At 36.6% G+C, this 19,278-nt stretch overlaps 1 protein-coding gene and 1 long non-coding RNA gene across 2 annotated transcripts; one reads left to right on the top strand and one right to left on the bottom strand.

Annotated features, from left to right (window-relative positions):
• The first annotated feature begins 1,784 nt into the window (after positions 1 to 1,784).
• LOC121426127 lies at positions 1,785 to 4,051 on the top strand. Its single transcript, XR_005971561.1, has 2 exons — positions 1,785 to 2,048; positions 2,977 to 4,051. It is a non-coding gene; the product is annotated as an uncharacterized LOC121426127 (long non-coding RNA).
• Positions 4,052 to 4,683: 632 nt separating this feature from the next.
• Positions 4,684 to 17,401, bottom strand: LOC121426126 (cyclin-dependent-like kinase 5). The gene is made up of 8 exons (XM_041622294.1): positions 17,246 to 17,401; positions 15,391 to 15,479; positions 14,648 to 14,833; positions 13,997 to 14,092; positions 12,919 to 13,090; positions 11,039 to 11,169; positions 10,435 to 10,515; positions 4,684 to 5,773 (listed from the first exon to the last, which is right to left on the bottom strand). Exons 1-8 carry the CDS (start codon positions 17,280 to 17,282, stop codon positions 5,681 to 5,683), a joined length of 885 nt encoding a protein of 294 aa, XP_041478228.1. The 5' UTR covers positions 17,283 to 17,401; the 3' UTR covers positions 4,684 to 5,680.
• Between the last annotated feature and the right edge of the window lie 1,877 nt (positions 17,402 to 19,278).

Genomic DNA, 19,278 nt, shown 5'->3' with positions numbered 1-19,278 from the left:
TCAATCTGGCCCCCCTTCATAAGTAACAAGTATTAGGCATAGTTTATATGCTATGTATTATTATTATTATTATAAAAACCATGAAACATACAAACCCCCAACAACGACAACATATACACTTTATCCAAATGGTGACTTTTAAATAACTTGATATTTAATAGCAACAACTACAATAAAAATCCACAAATGTTTTTGAATATTTTATACACATAAATACACTCCAAAACATAAAGTTGATAAAACCAATCCATTTTTATTCTTACACTGAGACCTAGGTATAAGACTAATATAAATTGGATCATTCCTAATTCAGTTCCAAACAAAAAATACCCTAAATCCTCTTACAACTTAAAAAATATATTTCTGCAATGACGATGTCATGAATGCATATTATATGAAATAAAATGACATGAAAATCTTTTTGCAATAAAATTCAGATACCTAATGCTTACACTGGAGAATACATTAAGATAATAATTCATTTCTTTCTTTTTTACATGACATAATTATGTTGGATTGTAACAGATAATTATACAGATTAATTACATGTACAATGCACAAATATCCAAAGCAAAATATAAATTAAAAAAATCAATGAAAAGAACCATAATACTGCACCAGTGTTGAGGCAAGCACTGAACTATTAAAAGCGTTTTCAGTTATCCATTGACTGGCCTCAGGGCGATACGAGATATATTGCCACAACTAGATTTATATCGCCAGAGTTGTAGACGAGGGTGATATCAATTTATTGAAGGCGATATGCCCTTTCGCCCCCAGGCAAGTCAATATTGCTATTTTTAACCAAATCAGACATCTAGAGCAAAAATCAATTTAGCAATTTAGACGTTTTAGAATTTAAGAACAGGACTCTATTTTTGTCATGTTGAGCAGACTGGGCCTCTGAACTTTACCATTGTGATGTAATTGAAATGGCGCTTTAATGGCCTGGGGACACAGTGGCCCGTATTCTGAAGTCAGGTTTTACTTAAACTCAGGTTTAAAGTTGTGGTTTAACTATGGAAAGCAAAATTTTACATAAATCACTAACGGTAGTGATATCATATTTCAACTCATTTGGCTCTCAAGTCATTGATAATTGTCTACGAAGTATAAATAGACGATTGTCTTCACCATCGATGAATCAGGAAAGAGCGCAGTAAAGGTAAGAAACATACAACTTAGTAAAAATTTTGACACTTTTGGCTTCCATTAATTTTAGCACAGAGTTAGACCATGGTCTAAGTTAAACCTGACTTCAGAATACAGGCCACTCTATCCAGCATTGTCTCAATTTGACAGACATTGAAGCACTGTGCGGTTCAAGGACGCGTAAACAAACGCATAGAATACCCGGATGTTCGCTCTGCCTTATTTCCTGCTGCATTTCCACGCATTTTCTCATTAACTTTCCTGAGCGGGCAATAAATCGTAATTCCGAAGCTTCGTTATTCCAAAGGTTCGTATTTCCGAAAGTTCGTATGTCCGAAAACGAAGTGAGGTTCGTAATTCCGATGGTTCGTTAATCCGAAAACGAAATGAGGTTCGTAATTCCGAAAGTTCGTCAGTCCGAAAATGTAATGATTAACGAAGCTTTCGTTTTCGGATTAACGAACCTTCGGAACAACGAACCTTATTTTGTTTTCGGATAAACGAGCCTTATTTCGTTTTCGGATTAACGAACCTTCGGAACATCGAACCTTATTTCGTTTTCGGATTATCGAACCTTCGGAATAACGCCACAAAATATTCGGATTAACGAACCCTTTTACGTTTTCGGATTAACGAACATCGAGGTATAGGCAATTTACGTGTTTCGGAATTACGAACCTTCGAAATAAAGAACCTTCGGAATAAAGAAGTGCAACCAAATAAATTGGGTCCGTGGATAAACAATTGGAAATGTATTCACCGGCCATTCGATCCCAGTCTTAAGCAGGCAACAATGTATTAAAGTTGCCCTGCTCAGATGTCTGATACGGTTAATAATGGCTGCTATTCCCCCATAATACATTTGGGTGGTCTTTCACAAAGCTTTTACACATAATGTTTAACCCTATCTAGGCCAGGGGGGGGGGAGGGCCTCGGAGGCCCCCCCCCCCCTCAACGAATCGCTCGATATTTTCGCCGTGCGAAATTTTTTGACCGCGCCGCTCGCTGAGTTTTTACTTTCAAGTCTTGCGCAACTTTTGAGACCAATTTTGCGTCACCCGGGGGAGCGTTTCATCAACATTTTTGTCCGACAAGTTGTCAGATCTGACATCTTCCCTTGATTCTGATTGGCAGAGAGGTACTGTTACTATGGTAATTGTCGGATAAAACGGAACTTGTCGGACAAAGTACCTTCATGACACGCCCCCCTGGTATGTGGTTCCGAAATTACGCAACATTATGTAAGTGCATGTCAGACCGAAAATTGCTCAAAAACGTGATTTCGTGTACAAAGTCAATGCAAATTGTGTTTTCAACCAAATTTCATAAATGTATGGTTATTTTTAGTTTTGCTAGTCTAAATGTATTCATTTTATGCTTTTTATGATCACAGAAGAGTCCCCAACAAATTTCATTGAAAAAACAATGAAAAACAAAAGGTCAAAAAAACAAAGAAATGCATAAGAAATTGCAAAAAACAATATAATACATAAGAAAATGATATGATATCACAATTTTTTTCATGTACTCTTTCTTAGGACACCACAAAGAGTTTCTATACCAAAAATTAGTACATTTGGAGCTTTATTTAGGGAGTTAGAGGAAAAAGTATGATTTCGCATACTAATTACGCATAAATTAGCATAATCACTTAATAGCAATTCGCATGAAATAAATTACTATACAATCTTGTAGATTATGTCCCAGGCAACCCGTGTGCCAATTTTCGGCATGATCGCGCGGTCGACGGCCGAGATCTTAGGGGGGGCCTGGGAGGCCCCCCCCCAGGCCATAGGAACTCCCAAAATACCCCGGCCTAGATAGGGTTAAGCCTGACGGGGAAGCCTTTCTTGTGCAAGACTGGTAAACATTTTTTTGTGCAAAATTTCATAACATCAACCCCTCATTTTGACATACTTGAGTTAATTTTCAGCAGATCAAAGTTTGAACATATATTTCATTTATTTTTTCTTTCAGATGCTTGGCAAAAATGATAACTTTATTGTACAACAATCAGATTTCACCTTTAGCTGATTAGTAATCAAATGTAGAGGTGCTGTGGCTCATTATCCTGAATCACAAGGTCTGGGGTTCAAATCCCACTATGGCACCTGCATCCTTTAGCAAGACATTTATCTACATTTGCCACTCTTCACCCAAGTGTAGTAAATAGGTACCCAGTAGGAAGGAATTCCTTGAATGCTCTAGCGTCCGATCAGGATAGTCATGCTAAAGCCGGGTTAATAGTATGCAGCACTTAGAAACATTTAAAGCTCTATATAAATGTTGCATATTATTAGTATTAGAATGAGATTAGCATCCATAACAGCTTTATGAAATAAATAGCCTCATCATATAGACATTTTCACCCATCCCCTTCAATTATACTTCCTATAATAATGAGGTATAGCAGTAACTATATGAATGTACCTTGGTATTATAATACATGGGCTGCACATAATATTCAAAGTGAGGGGGGGGGCAAAACTTGCATCATAACTTGATGGTCACTGTGTGGATGGTTATTGCAAAACAGTTTGGGGGAGGGGGGCTGAAGCACCCACATGCAGCCCCCGCCTCCAGCCATCTTGCGGCCCCAGTGTGTTGCTTAGGTACCCATCATTTGATTATTGTATTTGTTATGTTATATTATATGACTCAGAATCGACCTCTATTCTATAAAAGGTTTGAGCACAACACCAAATAACACCACAATATACACTACACTTTGACATCATGGTCACAAAATTATCTATATTATCCATACTGTACAGGAATGTATAAACCAATTGTTATACTTTAAACATCTGATAAATATTACCCATTCACACAGTGGTTTACACAAAACTTCAAAGGAAAAGTATAACCAAAAAAAAAAAGTATATTTGGAAAAAAAATACACACAAGCATAGTGCTGAAAATTAATTTACTTTTTGCAGAAAGAGAACTCATCATTTCACAAACGGTTACAATATTGATAATTCATTGAGGAAACAAACCTTTTTTCACATTATAATGAAGCGAAAATGACAATATATCATTCAATAAAATACAAAAGAAATGGTGATTAATTTATACCAGAATGTGAACTAATTGTTTTCTTAGATCGTCCAAAATATTTAAATATCATAACTTTCTTGTTTGATATCTGACTTTGATGACATTTTCAGCATTACACTTTAGTTTTTTTTTCTCTACTCCATATCAATTGAATTGCCCTTTGAAGTTTTAAACTTGGATGATAAGCTCACATTTAAGTCCTGTAAAGATACACTGCAAAGTTGAAGACAAAAATGACATTTCTACTCTCCATTTGTGAGTTACAGGGGTCTCCACTTATATTTGAAGTAGTAGGACATGATAATGAATGAGTTCAAAGGTAAGTTTTCCTTGTGCACCCATGAGACTACTACATGGGTCAACTTGACACTCCAGTACTTAATCATTTAGAGATACTCTTCATCTTAAATATCAAGTGTCATGTGGACATTCATCTTAATTACATACCTTCTTGGATTTATTGATAATTTATTTAGAGCTGTTGTCATAAAAGTGGCCACTTGAAATAAAATCTTTTGCTTGCAGTGTAGATATCCTGTATAAATATCTTATAACAGATGAATATTCCTTTTAACAAAAGACATATATTCGTATGACAGGAAAACATGTTCTGTTGCACTATAGCAGGATGGCAAATTATCATCTATATAGAGCGTTTTAGCCATACATTAAAAATGTGTATTTTGGTCTGCATCAATTACCTGTGCAGTGTATCAGAGCATATCCCTAGAATGATCGAAATCCAAAGAATATCCCATAGGCTCCTGTACAAAATTTGCTATTGAATATGAGACCATATTCAACAGTATAGTGCGCATGCGCGAAATATACAATGCGTACAACAATGAAAGCAATGCGGTGCGCAGCATGGAGCATAACTACGCTCAATGACGTCATAATGAACGACATGCAAATCGCATTTGATCTTATGAAGTGATGATGCCATTATGTGATAAGTGATATGACTTGTTTAATCAAATTCCCCCTCTTTTCGATTGCCAGGGGTGGGATAGATGATAATAATTATATTGGATGGCTTTCTTTCATGGAATACCAGAAATACAGAAAATTCCACTCGTTAGGGCCAATATTCCACTCATCTGTGATTCGTGGAATGTTTGCCCAAACTCTTGGAATATTTCTGGTATTCCATTCTGAGCCATCCAATATAATATAATTCTCCTTTCCAAATTCTAGAATATCTTATTTACAAAGTGTCTTGTGATACAGTTAAACAAATAATTTATTACAGGATGCACTAAGCCCTGATGATGTATGTTTAGCCCATATTATCACTTATACATAATAATACAAAGCATACATGTATATAATCTTAAAAGTACAAAATGTTTTGTGTTTTACTAAAAATCCCTAAGTAAACAGGATATTCTTTTTTTTTCTTCTTATGCTCAACTGAAAAAGAACAGTGCTCAAGGATTAGGAGTTGCACAATAAAAGACTGCCCTCTCTAGTTGACGACAGAGTTAAGATCAGCAAAGTACTGGTGCATAAGCCCTTCTTCAGCTGACATTCGTAGCGCTGGATTGCACATCATCAGACGCTGAAATGAGATAAGGAGTCGAAAATATATGACAGAGAAATGCAAATTTTATTTCAAAATTAATGACTGTTCAATTTGATATAGTGATTGACCCCTATTTCTTCTTGTTTAGCATTGTAGCATCAAACCTGCCAACCTCTGGGAATGAAAAACTGTATTCTGTGATTAAAAAAACTGTCTTTTCCCCAAAAAACTGTATCTCATAATAAAATGCCTGGTGCTCTCACTCATCACGCTGCTCTTCCAGATGAAAAAAACAAAAACATTTAAACATGTGTATTTCTCACCCTGGTTTTAAGAAAATGATTGAAAAAAAGTTACCTGAAATCATAATGATCTAATAACCATTTTGGTGTAAGTTTTATGAAATAGAGTCATAGATGATTTTTTTTAATTTTTTTTTACAAAAACATATTTTTTAAAGAAAAAACATACTGCCATATTTTGGTTGCAAAAACATACTAAATACGGCCAAAACGTACTGGTTGGCAGGTCTGCAAAGATTCCATCATTTATAAATTAAGTCTATGAGAATAATACAATCCATGTACAAATTACTGCAATCAATTAATCACCATTTAAAGGACAAGTCCACCCCAACAAAAACTTGATTTGAATAAAAAGAGAAAAATTCAACAAGTATAACACTGAAAATTTCATCAAAATCGGCTGTAAAATAAGAAAGTAATGACACATTAAAGTTTCACTTCATTTCACAAAACAGTTATATGCACATCTCTGTTGATATGCAAATGAGGGAACTGATGTCATCACTCACTCACTATTTCTTTTATATTTTATTATATTAAATACGAAATATTTTGATTTTCTCGTCATTGTCATGTGAAATGAAGTTTCATTCCTCCCTAAACACGTGGAATTCCATTATTTTAACATTTTGTACTTCAGGCAAGGAGGTCCTAATCATCAAATTCAGAAAAATTGAAATATTGTATAATTCAAACAATAAAAAAAACAAAAGAAATAGTGAGTGAGTGACATCATGGACTCTCTCATTTGGATGTAACTGGCTTGTTCATATAACTATTTTGTTTAAAATAAGCGAAACTTTGAAATGTCATAACTTTCTTATTTTACATCCAATTTCAATGAAATTTTCAGCATTGTGCTTGTCTGATTTTTCTCTATTGATTCAAATCAACATTTTTCTGAGGTGGACTTGACCTTTAACCCTATCTAGGCCGGGGGGGGGCCTCGGAGGCCCCCCTCAACGAATCGCGCGATATTTTCACCGCGCAAAATTTTTTGACCGCGCCGCTCGCTGACTTTTTACTTTCAAGTCTTGCGCAACTTTTGAGACCAATTTTGCGTCACCCGGGTACGTGGTTCCGAAATTACGCAACATTATGTGAGTGCATGTCAGACCAAAATTGCTCAAAAACGTGATTTCGTGTACAAAGTCAATGCAAATTGTGTTTTCAACCAAAATTCATAAATGCATGATTATTTTTAGTTTTGCTGGTCTAAATGTATTTATTTTATGCTTTTTATGATCACAGAAGAGTCCCCAACAAATTTCATTGAAAAAACAATGAAAAACATAAACAAGTGGAATGCCTCTGGCCGTCTCACCTGCATCACGCGGTTCAATATAGCAGCAGTGCTCACTTTGAATACTACTCTAACTCGCACAAGATGTTCAGTGATACATGGTTACTCTTATTTCCCTTTTTTATGAACTAGACCAATAAACTTACAGAGATATGATGGTTATTCAACAAAAAACCCCAACATGGCCAAAGTTCATTGACCTTACATGACCTTTGACCTTGATCATGTGACCTGAATCTCGAACAGGATGTTCAGTGATACTTGATTACTCTTATGTACAAGTTTCATGAATCAGATCCATAAACTTTCAAAGTTATGATGGTAATTCAACAGATACACCCAATTCGGCCAAAGTTCATTGACCTTTGACCTTGGTCATGTGACCTGAAACGCGCACAGGATGTTCAGTGATACTCGATTACTCTAATGTCCAAGTTTAATGAACTAGACCAATAAACTTTCAAAGTTATGATGGTAATTCAACAGATACCCCCGATTCGGCCAAAGTTCATTGACCCGAAATGACCTTTGACCTTAATCATGAGACCTGAAACTTGCCCAAAATTTTCAGTGATGCTTGATTACTATTATGTCCAAGTTTCATGAATCAGATCCATAAACTTTCAAAGTTATGATGGGAATTCAACAGATATCCCCAATTCGGCCAAAGTTCATTGACCCTAAATGACCTTTGACCTTGGTCATGTGACATGAAACTCATGCAGGATGTTCAGTGATACTTGATTAACCTTATGTCCAAGTTTCATGAACTAGGTCCATATATTTTCTAAGTTATGATGACATTTCAAAAACTTAACCTCAGGTTAAGATTTCAATGTTGATTCCTCCAACATGGTCTAAGTTCATTGACCCTAAATGACCTTTGACCTTGGTCATGTGACATGAAACTCTAATAGGATGTTCAGTAATACTTGATTAACCTTATGGCCAAGTTTTATTAACTAGGTCCATATACTTTCTAAGTTATGACATCATTTCAAAAACTTAATCTCAGGTTAAGATTTGATGTTGACGCCGCCGCCGTCGCCGTCGCCGTCGGAAAAGCGGCGCCTATAGTCTCACTTTGCTTCGCAGGTGAGACAAAAATTGCAAAAAACAATATAATACATAAGAAAATGATTTGATATCGCAATTTTTTTCATGTACACTTGCTAAGAACACCACAAAGAGTTTCTATACCAAAAGTTAGTACATTTGGAGCTTTATTTAGGGAGTTAGAGGAAAAAGAATGATTTCGCATACTAATTACGCATAAATTAGCATAATCACTTAATAGCAATTCGCATGAAAAAAATTACTATACAATCTTGTAGATTATGTCCCAGGCAACCCGCGTGCCAATTTTTGGCGCAATCGCGCGGTCGATGGCCGAGATCTTAAGGGGGGGCCTGGGAGGCCCCCCCCCGGCCATATGAACTCCCAAAATACCCCGGCCTAGATAGGGTTAACCCTAACCCAAGAACGTCTCAGAAAAAAAAAAAGTAGGCACGTCATGGTCTAGTAGTTCTGACTCTAGCCTTTGGCCGTGGGTTCGAATCCTAGCTATGGTGTGTTTTCCTTAAGCAAGAAATTTATCCACACTGTGCTGCACTCGACCCAGGTGAGGTGAATGGGTACCGGCAGGATTATTTCCTTGAATGCACCAAGCACCTTTAGCAGCTGGAGCTACAGCCGGGGTAATATATAGTGCGCCACTGAATAGGCAACTAGATAGATCGGCGCCTCATAAATGCTATATATTATTATTATTATTATTATTATTAATTATTTTGAGACTAAGAAATGCCAATTTATGATTTTCTTTAAACCATGGTATATTTTAATACTTTAAGTCAGTGTTTCTCAAACTTTTTTTACTTGAGGTCCACTTTGAATCTCAGATTTTTTTAAGACCCACCTTCCAAAATATTAATAAAACATTAATTTGGATGAAAAAATGTTTCGTGAAATTTGAACACAAAGCTCTGAAGCACAATTCGAAACAATCAGTTTGAGAACTAATCTGCATTAAAACATGTCCAGTTAATGGGCGACAATTAATGCACATGAGGTTCACATTAAATTCTATACCATAATGTGCATGTGCTTTGCTTGCTTTGCAACATGCACTGATACCAAAGGATAAGTGTGCTTTAGTTTTATTTGGCCATGGACCTACTAGGTCCAAATAAAGTCCATGACAATTTCCATTGAAAAAACAATTATCAACAATAAACAAAGAAATAAATAAGAAATCTAGAAAACAATAAAACACATCAGAAAACATGATGATGTGATGCTGAGATTTTTGTAAAAAATATTTGATCAGATCGATATAAGGAGTTTGTGAACCAAAAATTAGCATTTGAGGGGCATCATTTAGCTAATTAGAGCAAAATTTTAATTTTACACATAAAATAGCAGAATTAATTACCAATGTGATTTTTCCAATGAATTTGACCTTACAGTTTTGTAGATTATGCCATGGGTAATAATAATACAATAATATAGGGTATTTATATTGCGCACATATCCACCTTGTTAGGTGCTCAAGGCGCTCCTATATTACCCGGCTAAGCTAGGCGTTCATAGCGCACACAGCTTTTTAAGGAATTACTTCCTACCGGTACCCATTTACTTCACCTGGGTTGAGTGCAGTACACTGTGGAACAGTTTCTTGCTAAAGGAAATTACGCCATGGCTGGGATTCGAACCCACGACCCTCTGTTTCAAAGTCTCAAGACTAATCCACTGGACCACAATGCGCATGCCAATTTTCATGGTGATCACGCAATCGATGGCCGAGATCATAAGGGGGGGGGGGGCTGAATCAGCATCCCTCCAGTCTTCTTAGGTGCCAAAATAGCCCAGTCTATACAGTGTTAAGCTTCCATATGATTACCTTTTCCAAAGTGGACTGTGAGTATGAGAATTCACAATAATCAAGATACAAACTGTGCACAGGAAATGATACTGTCTTAAATTAAACATTTGACTCCTAAACTCTTTGGATAACTAAACAACAGATCAATATCAATCATCTGTTTATATAGCCAATAAGCCCTGTTGATATGATTGATGTATCTCACCTGTAATAAATCTCTTCCTGTAGCTGATAGACTGGGTACCACTGAAGCTAATGGGGTTGTCACAGGGTAAATAGGGTATGGCTAAAAGATACAATAAAAAGAGTTCATGACGGATAGATAGAATAAAAGAGTTCATGACGGATAGATGGAATAAAAGAGTTCAAGACTGATAGATGGAATAAAAGAGTTCATGACTGATAGAAGGAATAAAAGAGTTCATGACTGATAGATGGAATAAAAGAGTTCATGACTGATAGATAGAATAAAAGAGTTAATGACTGATAGGTGGAATAAAAGAGTTCATGACTGATAGATGGAATAAAAGAGTTAATGACTGATAGATGGAATAAAAGAGTTCATGACTGATAGATGGAATAAAGGAGTTCATGACTGATAGATAGAATAAAAGAGTTCATGACTGATAGATGGAATAAAAGAGTTCATGACTGATAGCTTTCAAGCTTTAAATAATATGATCTTTTGTATTAGAATGTTCATACTCATATCTAATATAAAGTTGATGGAAAAGGAATTAAAGATGTGAGTAATATAAAGAGAAAGGACGAAAGTGAACAAGGAGGAAATAGATGAAGATAGGGCTAACCTTAAAATCAGGTAACTTTGATATTCCAGGCCATGTGTCTTCAGTTGGAGTACCTAAGAGTTTGAAGATCCTCTTCAACTGATCCTCAACATCATTACCAGGAAATAGAGGTCGCCCTGCATTAGCCATCTCTGGACAATCAATGAAAGAAATATCACATCAGGGTTCAATCATACCATGGACCTCCATGATCATACATACATCACATTACATATCCACATTACATATGCCAAGGTCAGGAGGAAATGTGAAATATATGAAATAAAGGGGAAAATCTGAAAAATTGTGCATAGAACAAATGGAGGTTGTCCACAAAATCAGCCATTTTGAAGCAATGTTTTCCAATTTGAGGATCCCGATAGAAAGTACAAGACTTTTTCAATGTCCATAACTTGCTTATTTCACAACCTATTTGGATGAAACTTGTTTTAAATTGTTCCGATAATTTTACTCTTTCTACTCTTTCCAATAAGATTGCTTCTGTTCTTGGATTTTGGTTTCCTTTAACTAATCCCTGTAATGGCATACATGTATTTCCCTTCTGAAAAAAAATTAATCTTTACTATGCTGCACTCAATCCAATTGAAGTAGATGGGTACCTGGCAGGAATTTATTCCTTGAAAAGCATATGTGCTGTAAAAGACATGCCTGGCTACTGGCTAAAGCTGCTAAATCCAGTGTAATAATATCCAAATCCCTTTGGACGCACTTAGTAAAGCGCTGTTGCCTCAGTCGGTAATGCGTCTGTCTGTCGTGTAATTATAAAATGTGGATATAGGGTAATCAAGTATCACTGACAACTGAAGTCTTAGGTCACATAATCAAGGTCAAATGTCATTTATTGTCAATAAACGTAGAGAGCGGTGTTGGCTCAGTCGGTAACACGTCTGCCCGTCGAACCAAAGATCTTGGGTCTGAGTCCGCCCCGTGCGGATGACTGAAGCCAGTGCATTTTGTATAAACGTCTCTCCCCTGTTCCATAGATGCAGGCTATGTTATAATGGAAAACACTCTGTCCCTCGGATAGGATGTTAAATGGAGGCTCAGTGTAGAGGAGAGTCACCACCTTTGCTAGTTAAGAACCCATTGCATTATTCGTATAAAGTGTAGGGGGAAACCCCGGTGTAGTAGTCCATCTGCACTCCCCCCAATCAGTTATATCAGGAGAGACCTGCGGGTCATAGTGATTCAGTTCGCTTTTCATCTCCCAGGTACAGGTGACACCAAACAAATAATAATAATAAATTGTATGTATTTTACAAGTTTTACAAGAACTAACTATAACCATTGGAAGATCAAGTCCATCCAAAAAAATGCTGACTAGAATAAATAGAGAAAATCAAACTAGCAGAGTGCTGAAAATTTCATCAAAATCGGATGCAAAATAAGAAAGTTATGACATTTTAAAGTTTCGCTTATTTTTCACAAGACAGTGATATGCACAACTAGGTGAGTCAGTCGATGATGTCCATCGCTCACTATTTCTTTTGTTTTTTATTGTTTGAATTAAACAATATTTCATTTTTTATAGACTTGACAATAAGGACCAACTTGACTGAACCATATAGTATTAAACAATGCTAATTCCACATGTTCAGGGAGGAATAATCTTTGTATCAAGTGAAAATGAGGAAAATTTTTTAGAACATTTCATATAATAAAATACAAAAGAAATAGTGAGTGGATGACATCATAGTCTCATTTGCATACCAGCCAGAATATGCATATAACTGTTTTGTGAAATTAAGCGAAACTTTTAAATGTCATAATTTTCTTATTTTATATCCGATTTTGATTTTGAAATTTTCACTGTAATGCTTGTTGGATTTTTCTTTTATTCAAATCAAGTTTTTGTTGGGGTGTCCTCTGAATGAATTTACCTGCAAATATACATCCAGCAGACCACATATCAATAGATGTAGTATAGACCTTAGCACCAAACAATACATCAGGTGGGCGGTACCAAAGAGTTACAACCTCTGCTGAATAACAACGTACTGGGATACCAAAGGCACGGGCAAGACCAAAATCAGCTAGCTTCAGTTCTCCATTCTGGGTAACATACAACAGGTTGAATAGGAAAAAGTTTTGAGAATACAAACTTGTAGTTTTGCCTTAGTCAAATAGGTTGGGACCACAGAAATCTATTTCACTTCTAAAGGAGAAATTTCACTAAGAAGAGATACATGTAGAACACCAATTTTGCAATTTCGCGCAATATTTTCGCACGAATTCTTTTTACCACGATGTTCAACGACTTTTTATTTTTAAGTCTTGCACAACTTTTGAGACCAATTTTGCATCACCTGGGTACACAGTTAAAAAATATACGTTTTGTAAGTGCATGTCAGACCCAAAATTGCTCAAAAACGTGATTTCGTGTACAAAGTCAATGCGTGCCAATTTTCTGCGCGATCGTGCGGTCGACGGACGAGACCTCAAGGGGGGAGCCTGGGAGCCCCCCCACTCATATGAACTCCCAAAATACCCCAGCCTAGATAGGGTTAAAGGTGTTACATTTCTAGTAATTCATGAAATAAAGGCAGCCATTTACTATAATCATTTTTATGTAGCCCCCCCCAAAAAAAAGGGATTAAAAAAATTGTGTCACTTTCCGAAATCAATTAATGGCCAAATTTCATTTTACATACGATGTAAATGTAGCTATTTATGACGTCATTTAAGATTTCTGCGCTCTATGTTGGGCATTGTATTGTTACGATTGTTTGTTATATTTTGCACACTCCCGTAAGTGACTGTTCAATATAGTATCATATCGAATAACAATTTTTGTACGATACAGGTCTTCATTGGATTTCAGTGCTTTGAGTAATAATCTCCCACATTGAATGCAAGTGATGCAGACCAGAACACATGTATAATATTTGCCCATTTTAAATACTTGAATCCATCATCAAAACATTTAAGGGTCTGTAAAAACCCACCTCTATACCTCACCTTATTGATAAGGAGATTCTGTGGTTTAAGATCACGATGAAGAACATGATGACTGTGACAGAATGCTAACCCTCTCAATAGCTGGTACATGAACGACTGTACAAGACAAAAAAAATAAATAAATATGTTCTTTTGAGCCAGCTTACATGTACATGTATCCCTATGGCAAGCTGTTTTTTTTTTGTCATATCTTTATTTTTGGTATCAAGAAATCAACAATTGTCAAATGGAAATTCTCGATGAATACAAATAAAAGTTAAAAAAAAAAAAAAAAAAAAAGAGAAAGAAGTTGAACGATAGTGACAAGGTGCTCACAACATGACATTCAAAATACTGTATGCTGATGCATAAAAAAGAAGGAATAGATGTACTTTTCTTTTTTATTGCCATTTATTTATTATCAGCATCATTATCCTACATGTAAGTATTAGAATTATGAACTTTTTTCTTGATAATTTATCTTTTTTTTCAGACATGTGACAGAATCTGTATATTTTGGTGGATGTCATAACATCATAATCATCATTGCCATCATTATCATCATCATCATAATTGCCATCATTATCATCATCATCATCACCTTCATCACCTTCATCATCACCATCATTGCCATCATCCTCCTCCTCATCATCCTCATCATCAATGTCCTACCTTCACAGTATCGGGATCAATTTCCCCATTGCACGTGTCAAAATATTTCTTGAGATCCTGATCACAGTACTCAAAGACAAGGGTAAGCTTCTTCTCACTGTGAAGGACATCATAAAGCTGAACAATATTCTTGTGTTTGAGTTCCTTCAGGAGACAGATTTCTCGTAGTGCAGAACTTGGTACTCCCTAGGAGAATCACAAAATCAAGAGACAAAATAAAACAAAATTCTTTGTAAAATTTTGCAATATTTTGTACAGATGCACATAAGTTATGGAAAAAAATTATTTTATGCTCTAGTTGCATTTACAACAAACTCCATTGACTTTGTCATCACTGAGTGAAAAAAAACCTCTTTAAATCTAGTTCTTGTCATGTATATAGGCCTAAGATATTCTTACTTAAGTAAGATTTTATCACAGAAAGTCATTTGATTTTTTTTTTCTGAGCAATTCATCCCGACATCATCATCATCATCATTCAGCATACAGTATTTTGAATGTCATGTTGTGAGCACCTTGTCACTATCGTTCATGTCAGTGTGATTATAGAAAAAGTCCATTATATCCATTCCTTACGTCATTATTGGTGGCATCCCCATATATACATGTAGGGAGAGATATTTCATACATACATGTATTTGCAGTATCAAGTGCCACTTTGAAAATTTGTAATTAAAGTGTAAATCCCCTATTGACTGATTTAGCAGCTCATTAATCTCCCCAATGAATTTGAAGTGACCTACCTCATCATCATCATCTAATCGCACCCTTTTAAGGGCTACTATCTCCTGTGTGTCACGATTTTTTGCTTTAAATACAGTTCCATAAGTTCCTGCACAGAAAGTTAAAAGACATAAAATAAGTAAGCCATTGGAAACACAAAGGCGAACTACCAAAACAAACCTATGATTTCTCAGTTATAGGACCAAAGTTATGGAATCAACTGCCTATCCAATTACGCCAAATTTCACTATTGATGAAGGGGATACTATGCGTGACCAATGGGGTTTCGAAAAGCACCCTAAACAAGCATTTTCTATGTTCTGAAAATGCATCCCCTAACAAGTATTGGCATGTGAAATCCAACCCTTAACAAGTACTGGAAACAAAACGGTACCCTTGACAAACATTCCCTGAATTGACCCCCTAAAAAAGTACAACTACATACAGCATTGGCATACCATAGTCTAACCCAGGGAACTCACGCCAGCTACGCGGGCGGGAGCCCAGGATCTTACATGTAAAGGCATACTCACCTGACAAGCGTGAAGTATGGTCAAAATAATTCTCCGAATAAATAGTTAAAACAGAAATCAAGCACTTACCACGATTATATGGATGATGGTCTAACGAGTGGCAGTTTTTCTGACATCTGGGCACACAGACTGGAACCTCAAAAAACGAAAAGTTCTCTCCTTCTACCCCCGTTTCGATCGGCCATTTTGTGGGTTAACCATAGACCTACCTGTAGATTCCCCACAGGCAGGATGGTTGCAGTGAACAAGTGCTACTAGTGTGAGTGTACGAGGACTAACTTAGGGCCTAACTTACAGTCTCCACTACTACAAACTTACAGGGGCCGATTGCATGAAAGGGTCTTTGCAAGGACCGTCTTTCGTGTCGCCCATTTTTTATGATGCGCCATGTGAAACGCATTTTAAATAAATTATCTGCAAACATATTGTATTCGCCCATTAAAATAAACAAAATATTTGTTCATAAAATGATGTGATATATCACGAAATTGTATAAATTTTGATTTAAAAAGCAAGCTAACGAATCTTATTTTTCATCATAAATTTCAGAAACACCTCACTTATAGCGCATCATAAAACATGGGCGACATGAAAGATGGTCTTTGGAAAGACCATTTCGTACAATCGGCATACAATTTCGTAAAATTGGCGTAATTATTCATATCTGAATGACATGCGCCTCAAAACCCAAGCTAACAACAACAACAACCCCTGATCGATCAGTTACACTGCCAGTGCCAGTGTCAATCATGTCAGTTCCAGGGCGCAAGGCTGGGGTCTCTCTAGACCAAAAGCTTCGGTCTCTGTTTTGTTGGTTGTTCAGCTGAACTTCGTTGGCTTCACTCACCAAATACAGAGACCGAAGTTCTAGCGCGATCTGTACAGGGGACTCAAGAGTCAATGGCCATATGTTTATGTACTTAAGATCGGATAAAACGGGGAAGTGAATTTGCGCGACAGCCGAGGTAAGTCACTGTTTTTGTTCCTTTTAACTTCATTTTTCTCCGTTTTTTGGCAATTGATGCCAAGAGGGAATATAAGTTTGCACTCTGCCTCTGGTCACTATAATTTTCGAAATTTTTATTCATTAAAGACAAAAATTGAAAAGCCCCGACAGGGGGATTTTGCATTGCAAGTCCCCTAATGGTGGCTGCACGATAGCGAGCCGTCTGTGTACGAGAATTTTAAAAAAAATGTTAAAAAACTCCTCGAAACAGACGGCTGCCAGCTGTCTAGGGTCTCTCACACAATACGCCAAACCCCGCATACGGGACTACATTAGAAATATCCCTATCAAATTAAAACGTATTTTTCACTAAATTTCAGTCACTAAAACGCTTACCTTCTCCAATTTTTTCAAGCCGCTCATATTTTTGCATTTCCAGATCTCTTGGCACCAGAAAACAGCATTCATCCACGGTTGTTTAAACAAAACCGCGGTTTTGGCTGTGATTAGGGTCTAAACTTCAATTTTGGTAATAGGAGACTAACATTGAATCGTGAAAAAAAATAATTGAGAGCGAGCGAGCGCGCGCGCGCTCAAGAAATCCGTTAATTTTTTTTTTAACAAGGCCGATAATACAACCTATGCATGAGCATCGAATCTCGCGCGCACCATATTTCCAGTGGCGTAGCTGAAATTTTTTTCCGGGGGGGGGGGGGCACTGGGGGTCCTTGCTTTTTCGGGGGGGGGGACCTTTTTTCTGTGTGTGGGTATGTTACAAGGGCAGATCCAACTTTCGCCAATGGGAGGGGGGCCCGAAATTATCTTCACCCAGATTTTCCCCGATTAGTCACTTCTTAGCTATATTCTTATGAAACAACATAAATATGAAATAATCTCATAAGCCCTTTATAAAAAAAAAAGTGCGAGCACGAAGCGCGATCGATTTTTTTTCAACCTTTCATGTTTTTTGTCCTGAAGATAATTCGGAACATTCTGGGCACTGTTTGTGATCCTGAACAAGATGCGTATGTAACTAGATAATTGCTGCAAGCGCGAAGCGCGAGCAGACACTTTTGATAAATGTTCTATGATCGAAAACGGACCTGTTAAGGACTGTTTACAGCTACCCACGAATACGGTACATATTTCAATAATGGGAGCACGAAACGCGAGCTAAACTTTTTGACATTTCGACCTAAAATCTTGACCTTCTAAGCACTTTTTGTAATCATCAATGAGATATATATATATATATATATATATATATATATATATATATATATATATATATATATATATATATATATATATATATATATATATATATAAATAGTCTGCTTCGGCATATGGAATAAAATAATCATAAAAGGTATAGTGAATGCCGTAAAAATAAAATCATAGATTTTAAAAGGAGCATAGCTCTCAAAAATGAAAGGTAAAGTCGTGTTTTACACGACTCAAAAGTCGTGAAAAACACGACTTTTCGTAAATAGTGGGGTATGGTGTGTCATCCCGTAGGACTAGCGTGCCAAAATTGATTTTTGGTTGTTTTGGCTTCAATAGGGTCCCCTTAGACCAAAAACGATGGGGTTCAAATTTTCAGACCCCTCCTTCCCTTTGTGGGGGGTCCTTTTGGGCGCCATATTGGCCTGTACAAAAGTCCAATAGGATAATCCATTGTTTTCAACCTTATTTCTCACTTTCCCTCGCCAATTTTATTTGTAAGTTGTCTGAGGTGTACAAGAATGAATATTTGATGATGTTGTGATGTCAGTATATTTTCACTTTTACCATACGGGGGGCGGATTTTGCGAAAAATGCCCCAAAATTGTAAAATATTACCCCAAAAATATAATTTCCCCCCTTTTTGGCACTAGAATTAGGACAAAAAGATTACAAAATGAAGTGCATATGTCTTGTTGTACAGTCCAATAACAGAGGAATACATCACATGTAATTTATATGATTATTCTTGGTAAATTAATGTAAAAGTCACCCCCATTTCAGGATTTTATGCAGTGAAAACCTAACTACAACACTAGAGGGCGCCATAACTTATCATGATGATATTAGTGTGGTACGGTATATCATGACACAGCTCCTGCAGGATTTTTGTGCCAAAATTTTTTTTTATTCACTTGGGTCCAGTCTATCAGGAAATGATAGGGTTCCAATTTTCCCCACCCTCACCCACTGCCTGTGGGGGGGGGGTCACCTATATCAAGACTCACTAAAATCAGGAGTATTAGTAATTTTGCGCCCGGTTAAAAAATGAATTGTTTTATGGTATTTTATCATCCCTAGACAGCTAGAATGCCTATATCTGAAGGCTTCAAGTTAGACGAGCATCCTACCAACCATATCCCTTACCCCCCCCCCCCCCACACTGACTGGCATACAACTTTCACCATTCGGCCACTCGTTCTAGA

Source organism: Lytechinus variegatus, chromosome 13 (genome assembly GCF_018143015.1).
Source record: "Lytechinus variegatus isolate NC3 chromosome 13, Lvar_3.0, whole genome shotgun sequence".
NCBI lineage: Eukaryota > Metazoa > Echinodermata > Echinoidea > Temnopleuroida > Toxopneustidae > Lytechinus > Lytechinus variegatus.
The sequence above is the reverse complement of the archived record's forward strand: the minus strand, read 5'-3'. Positions and strand labels throughout refer to the sequence as shown.

Coding starts and splice junctions, on each gene's coding strand:
- LOC121426126 (XM_041622294.1), bottom strand. CDS start 17,282: ATGCAAAAATATGAGCGGCTTGAAAAAATTGGAGAAG. Junction 14,093..14,647: donor TTGATCCCGATACTGTGAAG/GTAGGACATTGA, acceptor TGTCTTGTACAG/TCGTTCATGTACCAGCTATT. Junction 11,170..12,918: donor TGCTGGATGTATATTTGCAG/GTAAATTCATTC, acceptor TTGATTGTCCAG/AGATGGCTAATGCAGGGCGA.